At 48.9% G+C, this 15,578-nt stretch overlaps 1 protein-coding gene across 1 annotated transcript; it reads left to right on the forward strand.

Annotated features, from left to right (window-relative positions):
* Positions 1-2,985: 2,985 nt before the first annotated feature.
* Positions 2,986-15,018, forward strand: SYPL2 (synaptophysin like 2). Its single transcript, XM_027617403.1, has 6 exons — positions 2,986-3,074; positions 3,238-3,312; positions 10,246-10,370; positions 11,424-11,625; positions 12,524-12,715; positions 14,468-15,018. Exons 1-6 carry the CDS (start codon positions 3,021-3,023, stop codon positions 14,624-14,626), a joined length of 807 nt encoding a protein of 268 aa, XP_027473204.1. The 5' UTR covers positions 2,986-3,020; the 3' UTR covers positions 14,627-15,018.
* The last annotated feature ends 560 nt before the right edge of the window (positions 15,019-15,578 follow it).

Here is a 15,578-nt window from a genome sequence, read left to right on the forward strand (position 1 = left end):
TAACCCAGAAATCTCAGTTCTGGGTATTTACCCTAGAAATAAATACTTATAGTCACTCAAAAATCTGTACAAGAATGTTTGTGTCAGGTCTAGTCATAATAGCAAAAAAAGAAAAAGAAAAGGAACAACCCAAATGTACTCTGGCATTTGAATAGATAAATGGTGATGGATCATATTTCATAATATGATGGTATACTACTCAGCAACAAAAAGAGCAAATCACTGATAAGTACAATATAGATGAATCTCAAAAACTAGGCTGAGTGAAAAAAGCCAGACACAAAAGAGTACCTAGTGCATAATTCCATTTATTTGCAATTCTAGAAAAAAGCAAAAGTAAATTATAATGACAGAGAGCAGATCAGTAGTTGCTGGGGGATTGACTACAAAAGGGCAAGAGGGAGCTCTTTGAATGATAGAAATATCCTATATCTGGATCGTGGTGGTGGTTACATGGGTATAAACATTTATCAAAATTCAAAGTTGAAATGTTCACATCTTATGACCTAGCCGGCTCACTTTTAGATATAGAGCAATGTTTGTTAAACTGCTGGTAGTGAACCATTATTAGTGAACCATTAAAGCAATCCAGTGTGACTCCTTAGAGGGGTATTTACCCTGAAACTAAAGATGGCTAGGCTTCAGGCTCCCTCACTTGCAAACCTTCTTCCAAGGCCTGGTTACTAATTTTGTATTCATAATTTTGTATTCTTTTTCTAAAGGGGGCCCCCAAATTGTATAAATTTTAGGCAAATTTAGACAAAACCTAGATTGCCTCTGGATGGCCAGATTTTTTTTAAATGAAATGGAATAGAAAATAATGAGAATGTTTTATTAAACATTTGTTTCATTTTATACAATGGGTCATGACTTAAAAATTTGTCTTTTGCCAGGGTTTTTGTTTAAGGGAAAAAAAAAAGAAAGAAAGTTGGATATTCAGTGTTGTGTGGCGACTATAGACGTATGTGTACATTCAATGCAACACTGTAAAAGTAAATATTTGGAAATAACCTAAATGCCCATCAATACGAGAATAATATAGTGTTATATGTATGTTGTGGAATTCTATATAGTTAAAACGAAGGATCTAAAGGTACATACATCAGGCTAGATGACTCTCATAAACCCACCATTAAGTATTAAAAAAAACAAAACAAAAAACCACAAGTTAAAGAAGGTTATCTAAAGCCCAATATTTAGATAAAATTTAAAATCACGTGAGAAGCAATAGTAAGTCTGGTGAATTTTAATGTATTGTTTGCAGATATAGTCATTCTACAGTACAAGTGTTAAAATATGTATGAAGCTGAAGGATAGTGGTTACTTCTGGGGAGGAAGGAGAGAGGGAGGGAATGATATCAGAACACACAGGGCTTCCTTTGGCATGCGATTTTTATTTTGTTAAATTTAATAAGGCTAGTTGGTAGATGTGTGGGATTTTTGCTGTATTATTCCGAATTTTCTGATTGTGTTATATTCTGTATGCATATTGTTTTGTTGTAAACATTGGTAATAAATATTATTTCATATTTGTGTCGTGTGGGCATTTACACACATCACACCACTTAATCCTCATGATGACCTTACGCAGTAAGTAGGGCAGTTATTATTATTCCTATTCTACAGTTAAGGAACCCAAAACTGCAGAACAATTTGTTAAAAACAGGATCGGGGACTCTGTTGTTTCTTATTTCGTGGAAATATGATTTGCATAGAAATATGCTGGAGAAGTTTCCTTCAAGTCCAGCCACTCCCTCCTACCGGAACCTTGGTAAGGCACTTACTCAGTGGGGGAATGAATTGTATTAACAATAGCTAAACGTTTGTTCAAAAAGTAGTCATTCGAAAGTCCCGGAGGAAACCTCCAATAATGACTTTGTGACGCGGAGGATACATATTTACAAGGCAATTCTTCGGAGGCACAGGCGGGTTTTCTGATGGCCGCCGCCCCCTGGCTCACTCAGTGACCTTGGACAAATCACTTAACCTTTCACTATTTACAACCCAGTAAACCGAATGTGTAATATTCATGACTGCTCACTCAGGGCTCCTGCCAAACACTTTTTTGAAAACCAGGGACCGATTTAAGGTCAATCACAATGCAACAAAGTCAACTTTCCAATGCAAATATTCTCCAAGCCTCTTATTCCCCAAAGACTGTTTTCCCTCTCATTTAAATGGTGATGTCTATTTTAAGGAGAATGAATTTATACTTTCTAAAGATGAATAACTTTTGTCACTAACTTACGAATGCCTTTTGTTAAAAAATTAAACCGACGCCTAACTAGACAGAATAAAAAGTGATCAATTTCTGTTCTATTGCCCTTCCCCGCTGTAGTGGCTCTCGGAGATTTTTGAAAGCAAGCAGTTTGTTCCCCGTAAGGTTTAGAACCTTATATCAACACTGATCATGCTTTATGAAAACCCTGTAGGTTCTGGGTATCGTGGTGTGGAAGGAGAGAAAAACGGCGCAGAGCGGCTCCAAATCGAGGCAAATAGGGACAGATGAACTAGGAACCGGTGCGTCCAGGCTAGTTCCGACTTTGGCCGCGAGCTGGAGCGGCTGTGGTGTAGGACTTGGGACTGGCCCCGGAGGCTTCTGGCAAGGAACTTGAGCCCCCTCGCGGCCGAACTGCCCGCAGAGGCCCCAGGTCCCTTTAAGGCGCCCTGCGGGCCGACCCGGAGCAGAGGGGGCGGGAGGAGGGCTCGCGAGCGCACGCCACGTGACTCGGCTGCCAAGTGCGCTCGCGAGTTTGACAGAAGTTTGAATCGGCCTCAGGGGTTTTCTGCAGCCAGAGGGGCAGAGCGGCGGTCCCGACCTCCGCGAGCGCCCGCTGCAGCGCCCGCGCCCCCCGCCCCGCCAGCCTGGAGTCCGCGCCACCGACGGCCGCCCGCGCTCCCGCACCGCTCGCTGCCCCCACCGCCGGTCAGCAGCCCCCCAGCCCCCCCGCGGTGCCGGCCGCAGCCTCCCCGCCAGGGAGCCGAGCCCCGGCGCTGCGCCCCGGCCCCGCTGTGCCAGCATGTCTTCGACGGAGGGCTCGAGTCGCGCGGCGGACAAGTCGCCGCGCCAGCAGGTACTCCCCGCGCGCCCCTGGGGCTGTCTTACCACCCCTTCTCCACCTGGGTGTCGGGCCGGACCCTCATTCCGCCCCCTCTCCCGACTGTGAGTGGGAGGAGGACCAGCGCTTTCCCGGGTCCCCCGCCTCCCTGACCCCCGCGCCGGCCCTGTCTCCGCAGGTGGACCGCCTGCTGGTGGGGTTGCGCTGGCGGCGGCTGGAGGAGCCGCTGGGCTTCATCAAAGTTCTCCAGTGGGTGAGTCGATGCTCTAGCCGCGGGCTATTTCGGGAGCCTGGGCTGTGACGCTGACCCGAAGCAATGTGGCCGGAGTGGGGGGGCGGGGAGGTGCTGTGGCCGGCCGTGACGGCAGGGTGGGGGGCGGCGACAGGTGGGCGGGGGAGGGGCGGGCTGGGGCTGCTTCTCCAGCACTTGGTGGCAGGAGGGCGAGGAGCAAGGCATGCGGAGTCCGGGATTCGGTCCTTCTATGTGCAAGGAGCCCTTGCCCAGGGCGCTCACATTTCACCCGGGCGAGAGGACCCGGGTGTAACCTTTCCAGAACTCTGATCCTGCACATACCACTCTTCGGTGGCAGGAGGGGGGAGGAGGACAAGGAGGACGAGAAAAGCCACGGAGGGCAGAGGAGGGAAGGAGGCAGGCGAGGGAAACCATCCTGCCCCCCAACCCACCGTCACTAGATCTTGAAGGTGGGCTCCAGGGACAGGGTCCTGGCTGGCAGTTGCCCTGTTGAGGTCACTAGAGTAATCTGGGTTCCTGTGACTGAGGGAAAGGGTGAATGAATGAATGAATGAATGAATGAATGAATGAATGAAGTCTATGACTCTAGGATTAAATAAAAGAAAAAATATTAAGACAATAAAAATCACACTGTGGCCAAAATGTGGCTTGTAGAATAAGATAAAACGCTGAGTAGGGAAGCTGGGGCTCTGGGTTTCAGACATGGACCTGCCTTTTCCAGCTTTGTGACCTTGGGCAAGTCACTTATTTGGACCTCAGCTTCCAACATTAGTTAACTGTTGATCACACCATTCTCAGGGTCCCCTTCTGCTCTCAACGGGTTGGTATGCCAGAATATTGCCCTTCATTAGACTCATCCCGTGACCTTGAAGAAATCACTTGCTCATAGCCTCAGTTTCCTCTGTAATAGTCTAGGAGAAAGACATCTCGTTACCTCACTGGTACTTTGAGATACTGGTATATTTTCTGTCCTTACCAGTGCCCAAGGCCTCCTGAGTGTAAGTTAGGAATGTGGACAGGTGCAGCCACTCTTTCAAATCATGCAAACTTGTTGGGAGCATTTAGTACACTATAACAGAGGAGATTTAAGTTAGACAATCCACACACCAAATGGTGTGTGAATAAATTAATGTGCTTTCAGCACAGAATTCAGCTAAGGAATAAGTTACCATTAAGGCTGAGGAGGATTGAGTTCTAAAGGACTTCTAAATCACAGGAGACAAGAATGAGCACTGTGTCACTGATTCCTGAATCATCGTTTGGATGGGAATCATCAGGTCTGGAATTCAGGGGCAATAGTGCATTTGGGGTTATCTCCAGATATCTGAGACCTTGACTGGGGCTATAGGCCAGGTGAGGAGCGCCCAAGTGCAAACTCTGGGACCTGGTGGGGACTTTCCACTCTCCCTACTGCCTCAAGAGCAGTTGGATGGACTGCTGACTGAGCAATTCCACCTCTCCCCCCCCCAACTTCCCTGTTCTGACCCACCACTTGAATATCATTGGTGGCCATATAAGAATGGTATTAAGGTTCCATGTGACTGCCATCCACAACTAGGGAGCCATTATGAGGAGCAGAACCTGAAACGTAGAGTATAATTTTATCATTAAACTAGACAAATGGATCTAAGGGAAATTTGAGAAAGACTGTCAAGGGATAAGGAAAACAATGAGGTTATTAGACCAAGGAATCATCCTTTGTGGGGGGATTCTGAAAAGCTTCCCTCTTCAATCCTTCTATCCTTTTCTCAATGCCCCCCCCACCCCCAATACCACATTTCTATAAAGGCTGTACAAAACAATGCCTAGGAAAATGATCCTGTCTCCTCCCAGGGTCAGCACTGATCCCTAAGAGTTAAGACCCATTTGACTTTTATGATCCTCAACTTCTTAGAGAGAGGGTGATGCCTTTCTCTCATAGTGCTAAATCCGGGGGCCCAAGGCTAGACTCTGAACTCAGCCTTCATGCGAACGGCAGCATCAAAGGGAGACATGATTTGCTTTTACTGCCATCCTGGCAGCCTAGCATGAATTTCACTTGCCCTGAGTTTCTGCAGGATGAGCTCATGTAAAGGTGCACAGGAACCAGCACCAGAAATAACAGTGAAAATGTCATTTGGGATTTTTACTCATTTCCTGCTTGGGGGCATCAAATGCTCCTGGGCTGGAAAAGGAAAAAAAGAAAACACAGATCTTGCATTTATCATAATGATGCTTGAAAATTTTGTTGTCATTGTTATCCAAAAGCAATTTTGCTGGAATCCTGAGAAGAAGAAAGCAATATTAGGCTTTTATTAGTTAGGAGCTTGGCTTAGAGTATCTTTTTTTAAAATTCAGAAATTAATCTCACCTCAATTCCAATTCTGGAGTCTCACCAAGTCCTCACAGAGCTAGCAAAATAACATGGGTATAGACCAATTATTAAAGAACTGGTTTCCTAAAAAAAGAAAAAAGGCAGATTTTGAGGTTGAGGGGCTTTGGTTTAAATTGAGTCTCCTCTGCTTTCTAGCCATAGAGTCTAGGGTACCTAGGATAAGTAACAAAATCTTTGTGGGCCTTGGTTTCGTATATGTAAATGAGGGTGAGATCTAGCTCATGGGTTCACTGGGAGGATATAGGAGGTGATTTCTCTAAAGCATCGAAGCATTCAGGCCAAGCAGTCCAGGAGATATTCAGTGAGTGTTGGTTCTCCTTTCTCCTATTCCTAAACCTCCCCTTTCCCCTAAATTTCTTCTTTATGCAGACTGTCAGCTAGACTTCTCCTCTGGTTAGATTAATCAAATGTCACTGCCAAATCCTCGCTTTGAGGGTAAGGCACAAAGGAATCTCCTGGATACTCAAGTCACTGTTCCCATAATAAGTCATATTATCATTAACTGGGTGTACCCCTGATCAGTAATTTACCTTTGAGGTGCCAAAGCCACATAGTTGGCTCTGGGGTCTCTGTAATGAAAATAAGCTATTTCAGTTGGTGTGGGGAATACGAAAGAATACCATCAGAGTCCATAAACCTAAGGAGATGACTGTCGGGTAAGAGTAGTGGGAGACCTTGTCTTCCTTGTGCCCCGCACTAACTGGGGATGGGAGTGTTGTCAAAGGATCATCACCGGCAAGCAGGCCGGCACCAAACTGGTGAGGTTATTCTGACACCCTTCCCAAAGAGAAGCAGAGACAGGAGGAGGAGGGCGTGGAGAGCAGTCAATGACCATCGCTGTCCCCAGCAATACAGGTCTAAGAGGAGGAAGGCTGGTTGGCATCAGAACTTCAGAGATCCGCACTCCTGCCCTCCACTGTCTCAGGGACTCCATCTCTCCTTGGCTCCTGTTTTTTTTTTTTGAGCAGTTTGCTCAACTCAGACCCTTGTGTTTGGTGACATGGATGGTTTCAGTTCTTTCCTGCTCTTCACTGTGCCTCAGTCTCCTGGCACATTTAGGGAAGAAGGCAAATCTGACGCCGAAAGGTGGAGGGGGCAGGGTCAGGGTGTCTTTCTCTGCTCCTGCATCCCAGGTGCAGAGCTACTCCCTGCCTCCTTACAAACTTCACTGAACATAGGAGAGAGCTCTCTCTTTTTTTAGCCTTAATAACTTTGTGATGCAAAATTTTTGTTTGTTTGTTTGTTTGTTTGAGGATGACACCTTTTTCCTTGACATAAACTCACAAGAGAAGGTACCAGGTCTTATTCATCTTTGTGCCACCAGCACTTGGCACATAGGGGATGGTCAATAACTGTTTGTTGATTAATGAATGAATGAAGTAGAAAGGGCACTGGACAGGGAATCAGGAGATGTGAATTCCAAGGCTGGCCCTCATGATGGCTAAATATGGCCTTGGGAGAGTCACTTGATCTTTTGGGACTTTAGTTTCCACCTCTGTGAAAGGAGACCGTTGGGCTTAATAATCTCAGATCTTTTTTTTTTTTTAAGATTATATTTTATTTATTTATTTTTAAGATTTTATTTATTTATTTGACAGAGAGACAGTGAGAGAGGGAACACAAGCAGGGGGAGTGGGAGAGGGAGAAGCAGGCTCCCCGCCGAGCAGGGAGCCCTATGCGGGGCTCGATCCCAGGACACCGGGACCACGACCTGAGGCGAAAACAGACGCTTAACGACTGAGCCAGCCAGGCACCCCTAAGATTTTATTTATTTATTGGTCAGAGAGAGCGAGAGAGCACAAGCAGGGCGAGAAGCTGGCAGAGGGGGAAGCAGGCTCCCTGCTGAGCAGGGAGCCCAATGTGGGGCTCAGTCCCAGGACCCTGGGATTATGACCTGAGCCGAAGGCAGCTACTTAACCAACTGAGCCACCCAGGCATCCCTGTCTGAGATCTTTTTTGCTCTGATGTCCTATGAACCTGTGAGGTTCCCCTCAGATTTTTCCCTTCGTCCACTTACCTAGCAAACTTTATGTTTTCTGACATCATATGACTGTGATGTTCAGATTTAATTATATATTCTGATTGACAAAGAGCTGTGTAAGGTGGTTAGGGATTCCTGACTTTCAAAGACTCAGAAGAGAAAAGGATACAGCTAGGACTAAAGCTATTTGTGGTATATTTCACTCTTTGAGGAATCATAGAGCAGGGTTCAGGATTTTCAGAACTTCAAGGTTATCATCTAGCCATAGCAGAACTTTGGATAGTAATGGTAAAGTTCTCCAATATGGTACCTGCTAGTCACATGTGGCACTTGAAATGTGGCTCGTGTGACTGAGCAACTGAATTTTTAATTTTATTTAATTTGAATGTAAATAGCCACACTTGGCTGGTGGCTACCATGGTGGATAATGCAACTCTAGAGTATGAGTTCCATGAAGACGGAGATTTTTCTCTTCTGTTCACTACTAAGTGATAGTGCTTAGAACCGTGCCTGGTACACAGTAGATGCTCAATAAGTGTCATCTTTCTGTAGATGTGCCTGTCAGGGAAGTGCTGGTGAAGAGGAGGCCCCACAACTGACCATTCATTGCCCCAAGTTAGGAATACCTATTTTCTTAGGGGACCTATATAGAGCTACCAGCCAATGGGTAAAAATATATCCAACTGTCTGCCCTTCCTGGAATGTGACACCCTAATTGTGTGTCCAGTTCTGAGGGCCAGAGGCTAGGAGGAATAAAGAAACCTGTAAGAGCTGACAAAAATTCGAGAATTCCCATGAAGAAGAGCTGGAGAAGCGCCATTGTTATGCCAGTGAGGAGGCTTGGAGTATATAAAGGGTAATGATGCAGAGGCTTTGGGCAACTTCTCTTCAGCTCTGTCAACATGAGCAAACAGGGCTGTACTTCAGCCTCTGTAAATTAAGCGAGATGAAGAGGTTATTCAGGCATTGGGGAGAGTTATGCTCTCTCCTTTCCTGGATGTGTTTTAAAAATGGAGACCATTCTCCTTTGTCTGAACTAAGCCTCCTGGAAACAGAGAGGTGCCCATTATGACCTTTACAGAGGGGTCAGCGGCTCCAGCATGGAGAAAATCTGCCAGGCCAGGCGATGCAAGGCGGGGCAGGGGCACTGGGCACGACCCAGGGGCAGAGCACAGCTGCTGACCAGCCCAGCCAAGGACACACTGATTGCATTACCCTCATCCAGTGAGAGCAAGGCCTCTTGATGGCCTGCTCCAAACCTGCCCTTGTACAGATGAGAAAACTGAGACTCAGAGAGCAGAGCAATTTATTAGCGTTCACCCAGCTAATGAGTGACCCGGACTAGGGCTAGAACCCAGATTTCTAAACTTCTAACCCAGGTCTGTTTTTACTTCATAACACTACCAAGCATTAGCAAAATCACGTGCACACAACTCTATTCTAAACTCTGGGTGCAAGCCTGGGACGTAGATGAGCTGTCTTCTAGGTGCTTAATGTCCAAGACACCAAGACACGGAGAAACACACAGAAAACGATCATTAACAGAGTAAGCTCTGTGCTTACTAAGAATGAGTCCATCATGTACAAGCCTGTACAAGGTAAGTGCACAGGAAATGGGGCCTGAACAGATGAGGTGGGAGGATCAGAGATTCCAGCTTCTCACCTCCTTTTCTAACCGATGTGTTTCCCCAGAAAGAAATGCGAAAACCATAGGTTGAGGACATTTCATTTCACTTAAGACAGGAGGTTTAGCAAAATGTGATGAAAGGTGAAGGGGAAAACAATTCAAGTGATCTGAAATGCCTCTGGTTCTTAACACTGAGCGATGGCAGCATCAACAGATTACAAAGGGAAACACCGCTGGGGAAAGAGTGGAGGCTGATAAGGCAAGTGGAAGCTGCTTTTCTCTGGGCTTGAGCCAGGACTGTTGCTGCAAGTAAAAGGGCCTTTGGGGGGAGGAGGAGTTAGGCTGGCAGAGCACGGGACAGGCCCCCGCCTGGCCCCTCTGAAGGCTTGGCAGAAGTTGTCCCTTCTAGCTACACCTCCAGTGAGGCAGGAAGCCACTGGAAGGTAGCGACAAGGGAACAAGATTCAATGACAGCTCCAAAGGAGAAATGGAAGGAATTCCAACACATGCCTGATCCCAGTTGGCACAGAGGAATCTATTTCTAGGGTGCCTCTCTCGGGGAGGAAATTCAGGTCCAGCTTTATGCTAGATGTTTCCAAAAGCCTGAATTGCTTTGTGCTCGTCACCATCTTAAGGAGGCTACCTGTCACATCCAATGGGGAGATGTGGAAACTATCCATTGGCTCTCTGTATGTCTCCCTCCCAGACACCACTCCAAGTCAACCTCATTCATTTGGCTATTTGGTCTGGCACTCGGGTACAGTGAACACAGCATCCTGAGGCGGGAAGGCCAAGGGAAGCCATGAGTCCCTGCCCAGGAGGGACTTGATTAAAGGAAATCCTCCCCCACCCCCATAACTGCACCTGCTGAGAGTCAGAAGATGGTTCTGAGGGGATATACCTTGGCCAGTTGAGGCCTTCTGACTCTCAAAGGGCTTCCCTCTCCCTCAGCTCTTTGCTATTTTCGCCTTCGGGTCCTGCGGCTCCTACAGTGGAGAGACAGGGGCAACAGTTCGCTGCAACAACGAAGCCAAGGATGTGAGCTCCATCATTGTTTTGTTCGGCTATCCCTTCAGGTGAGCGGGAATGGATTCTGACCCCACACAACCTCTCTCGCTGGTTTGGCAGGACCTGCTTGGACTCTTCCTCCTCCAGAAGCCTAAAGACTTTTTGTTGAGTGCCACTCGGGTTCAAACAGAACTACAAGACTTGGGTCCTTCCTGCCCTTTAGGAATTTCAGACACACTAACCGTAGAAAAATATCAGGGAAACTCAGATAGGTCATTGTTATAATAATGTTCCTGTCCATAGATAATCAATAGCAGGTAACCAAGTTCCTACAGAAAGAACCCATGCAGTTTGGGATGGAGGCTAGTTGGGCAGGTCTCTCTGACCTTCAGAGACCTTCTCCCTGCCTTTAAGGTTAGGGAGCTTGTTAGTACTTAGATCCTAAAGAGTTGATATGGGGTACCTCACCTGGTACACTAGAATACAAGGACATGTACCTTGACCAGGAGGTAGAAAAAGAATACTCTTTCCTGGCTATTTGTCCCAACTGCTCAGAAGAGAACTGGGGACAGGGCTCGCCTTTTCAGATATTTTTAGTACCAACGGCCAAGTTAGGTTAACTATCTCTTGTACATAACAGGGTTTTGTTTTGTTTTCTGTCCTTATTTTGTCCCATATAGTCTCATGGGGGAGGGATGCTAAATAAGGCCTGAGAATGGGCAAGTCCAACCCTAACCTGGCCACTGTGGGCCTGTGCTCTCCGGGGGGCAAAATGAAGCTGATCTCCCTGGTGGTTTGGCTACCAGAAAATAGATGCACTATGTATATTGTGGTTGTGACCTAAAGGGCCCTTGGAGATACTTGGAAGTACATGGTCACTGTATCTGGGCAAGGTAGATGAGGGTGGGGTAGCAGCTGAATGGGAGGTAGAGTTCGACCAGATTTCTGGGGATGTCTCTGTCTTGACTGCAAGGTTGCCTCCAGAAAGTCCCCTTTCTTGGCTCTGTAAGAGTCCCAGGGTGAGAAGTAGCGCGGACTACTCCCAGCGCAGGGACAGTCCCCTGCCTCCACCGGGAGGGTATTGCCCCAAGCTCAGGATGACACCCCCCTGCCACCCACAGGTTGAACCGGGTCCAGTATGAGATGCCCCTTTGTGATGAGGACTCCACCTCCAAGACCATGCACCTGATGGGGGATTTCTCTGCTCCCGCCGAGTTCTTTGTGACCCTGGGCATCTTCTCCTTCTTCTACACCATGGCCGCGCTGGTCCTCTACCTGCGCTTCCACAGCCTCTACACAGAGAACAAGCGCTTCTCACTCGTGGTGAGTGGGCACTGGCCAGGAGGGACGGGGTGGAGAAATTGAGGAGGTGTGCCTCCTGGGACTGATGTCACATTGAGGGGGGAGGACACCCCGATGTGGAAACTCCTGCGTCTCCCTGCCAGCTCTTTGCTGTTCATCCCCTGCAGGTTCTGTGGTTCCCACAGCTCCGAGGACTCTGCCTCTAGCAAACCCCCATCACCTGCTGTGCTCAGAGAGGGCGGAATAGCATCAAGAAGTGGGCTCTGGAGCCAGACTGCTTGGGTTCAGAGTCCAGGACAGTCCTTTATAGCTGTGTGCTCTTGGACAAGTCACTCAGCCTCTCTAAACCCCAGGTTCCTCAATATACAAGGGGGATCAAAAAATACCTATCTCATAGTGTTTGGGGGAGATGAGTGAAAATACTTGTAAAATATCTGAGATATAGTTAGCTTCAATAAGTGTTAGCTATCATTAATATTCTTCCCCCTCTCCCGTCTCCATATCCCAGGCATGCAAGGTGGAAGGGGTGCCTTAGAGGACCCCATTTGTCTCCTGCAGTCTGCCACCAGTGGTAGCTGAGCAATGGTGATCAAAGGAAAGGCTTGAAGGCGAGAGTGGGGAGTTTAGGCCACCTGGGTTTGGGGGTGACAGTGACCAGCAGGTACCTTGATACATTGTTGCTTGACCTCCGTTCTGAGGGCCTGGGCAGGGGTAGCCCTGGGTGGTAGTGTTCCTTTAGTGGCAGTGAACAGATTCCTGAAGATGACCGGGGCTCCCTGAGGCTCCAGGTGTTGGGTAGGACGGCAAGAGGTAGCTGTCCTGGGACCTCAGGATCCCAGGGCATTTTGGCCAGAGGAAGAGAAGTAGGCCATCAGGGGGGCCTTTCTGAGTGCATTTCCTATCCCTCTGCTCCTCCCAGGACTTCTGTGTGACTGTCTCCTTCACCTTCTTTTGGCTGGTAGCTGCAGCCGCCTGGGGCAAGGGCTTGACGGACATCAAGGGGGCCACACGGCCATCCAGCCTGACGGCAGCCATGTCAGTGTGCCACGGAGAGGAAGCGGTGTGCAGTGCTGGGGCCACGCCCTCTATGGGACTGGCCAACATCTCTGTGGTGAGACCTGCGGCCGCTGCTGGTGTCTGGGGGAGGCCGGTCCCAGCTGGCAGGTTCTGAGAGGAACAGAGAGAGGGTGTCTCTCCAGCTGGTATCCCCTGCAACTGGAGCCAGTGACCCCAGCACCTAAGGGTGGCTGCTGGCCCCTGGATGACCCCGAGAAGACATGTTGGTTTTTGGGGGGGGGACCCAAGAGCCACTCAGCCTCCTGTTCTTTCCTCCTTCTGTACTCTGCCCTCCCATTTCCCTTCTCCCCACCTCCAGGCATGCTCTCCGTGACTGCCTCCCACTCCTCCTGCCTCTTGACAATGTGTGTGCGAGCATGTGAAGGGGCGCGCAGGCTGTGTGGCTGGGCTCAAGACTGGGAGCAGACCCAGAGTGAAAGAGAAGGGCTTCACTGTCACCCAGGCCTCTAAACTGGAAAGGGGCTTTGGGCAAGGGTGGGCCCAGTTGGTACACAGAGGTTTGGCCATCCTGGTTGTTAGAATGTGGAAATCTTTCCATATCAGTTGGCACATAGCTGAGGCTTCAAGCTTTACAAATGCCCCCTGTCACCTTAGCCTTGTCCTGAAAATGGCTTAGAACTCCCCAAGGCCCAACAACTGAAGGGGTTTCATCGCTGGCACACCAGGGAGCCTTCTAGACCTTGCTAGAACCCTGCTGATAGGTTTTAGCCACCAACATTTTATTGTACAAATTTTCACACATACAGTAAAGTTGTAAGAATTTTACAATGAACACCCACACGCTCGTCGCCTAAAGTGTACCATTAACATTTTCCTAGACGTGGGGCACCTGGGTGGCTCAGATTGTTAAGCAACTGCCTTCGGCTCAGGTCATGATCCCGGAGTCCTGGGATCGAGTCCCACATCGGGCTCCCTGCTCAGCAGGGCGTCTGCTTCTCCCCCTGTCCCTCTTCTCTCTCATGCTCTCTATCTCTCATTCTCTCTCTCTCAAATAAATAAATAAAATCTTTAAAAGAATCTGTTAAAAAAAACCATTTTCCTAGACGTGCTTTATCACATATCTGTCTGCCCCTCTTCATCCATCAAACCATCTTATTTTTCATGCATTTTGAAGTCAACTGCAGACATCAGTACAGTCCCCCCAAAATACTTCCTGCTGATAGGTTTTTAAGTATCTTTTTAAAAGATTTTATTTATTTACTTGACAGAGAGAGAGCGCGTGAGTGCCTAAGTAGGGGGAGCAGGAGAGGAAGAAGCAGGCTCCCTACTGAGCAGGGAGCCCGATACGGGGCTTGATCCCAGGATGCTGGGATCATGACCTGAGCTGAAGGTAGACGCTTAACTGACTGAGCCACCCAGGCACCCCTTAAGTATTTTTGAATAAATATTTGAATATAGCCCTGGCTGGGTCCCTGGCCCAGGAAAGGAGCACCTTGGACAGCTCTGGTCACACCCACCGTTGAAAAACGGCACTCAGAACAGTGCTGTGGAGAGCGCACTAGAGCCCTTGCTCCTTGCTATGCTTTGCATGGTGTTTCACTCCAGGGGCCAGATTCTCCTAGCGATCAAGCTACAACTCAGGTGCATGCTGTGGACAGTTAGAGACTTTCACCAGAGAACCTGTGGTGGGTATCGGCATTGAACCCTGCCTCTACATCCAGTTCTCTGTATATTAGTCTTCCCAGCCCTCTGCCTCTTCCCCCACCCACCACAGGGACTCCCCCTACTCTCCGTTCCCACAATGCCCTCCTTACTGTTCTCACAAACTTCCCTGATGTCTTTGCAGCTCTTCGGCTTTATCAACTTCTTCCTGTGGGCCGGGAACTGTTGGTTTGTGTTCAAGGAGACCCCGTGGCACGGGCAGGGCCAGGACCAGGGCCAGGACCAGGGCCAGGGCCCTAGCCAGGAGAGCGCAGCAGAGCAGGGAGCAGTGGAGAAGCAGTAAGCAGCCCCCACCTGGCTACTCCCGAACAGGACAGCACCTCTTCAACCACCTCCAGCTTCCAGGACCTCCCTCTTCTTCCTTCTCCAACTCCCCTCCCCTGTCATTCTGGGCTTTGAGCTTTGAGACGTCGTCGCTGATGGATGGGCAGGCATCAGCTGTCAGAAACCTGGGCAGCCCTCCCAGTGGCTTCCTAGCCCTCCTCTGGCTGGAGCCTCGGATGGCAGGAGCTCAGGGCTTCTTGTCTACTGCCTGGACCCCCAGCATCTTACTTGGGGTCTTACTTATACCGTTATAGCCTCTGAGAATGAGCCTCTACTGCAGGGGGCAGGAGACCAGTCTTGAGACTCGTTCCTAGCAGCCACTTCTATCAACGTGTCGCCTTCAATAAAAGTGGGGGGAGGGGAAATTGGCTGGCAGCCTTCTTCCTGGTTCCTTGCATGAAGGGCCCACCAGCAGTTCAGTGACCCCTCTTCAATGGCTGTCATCTAAGCCTGTGTCTGCCCCCATCTCCAGTCAGCCCGCGCTCTCCCACTTTTCCCTCTGGCCTCTGCTCAGCCACAGAGCCTACCATGTGGGAACCCAGGAGGCCAATTAGCCTAGAAAACAGCTCTGTAGAGGGTCCTGATGTGGCTGGACTCAGTGGGGAGCAGATATATTGCAAATGGGTTGCAACTTCAAGACCCTGAAGCCAGGAAACTTGCTGGGGAAGCGTTTCTTCTGTTCCTTCAGGCCTCTCACCTCTCCAGGCTGGGGCACTTTCTACCAGCACTATACTCGTACTTACCCTAGAAACTCCCGACCTTCCTCCCTGCCCTCCTTCTTGGGCTTAGTCTCACGTATGGGCCACAAGATGAGTGGTCTGGGAGCATCTCCATTTCAGCCCTCCCCGCCTCCAACCTCTCCGTCCATCTCCCTTCCCCAGCCTCTTGGGTTTGAGGCATTCGAGATCCTT

Source organism: Zalophus californianus, chromosome 4 (assembly GCF_009762305.2).
Source record: "Zalophus californianus isolate mZalCal1 chromosome 4, mZalCal1.pri.v2, whole genome shotgun sequence".
Classification (NCBI taxonomy): Eukaryota; Metazoa; Chordata; class Mammalia; order Carnivora; family Otariidae; genus Zalophus; species Zalophus californianus.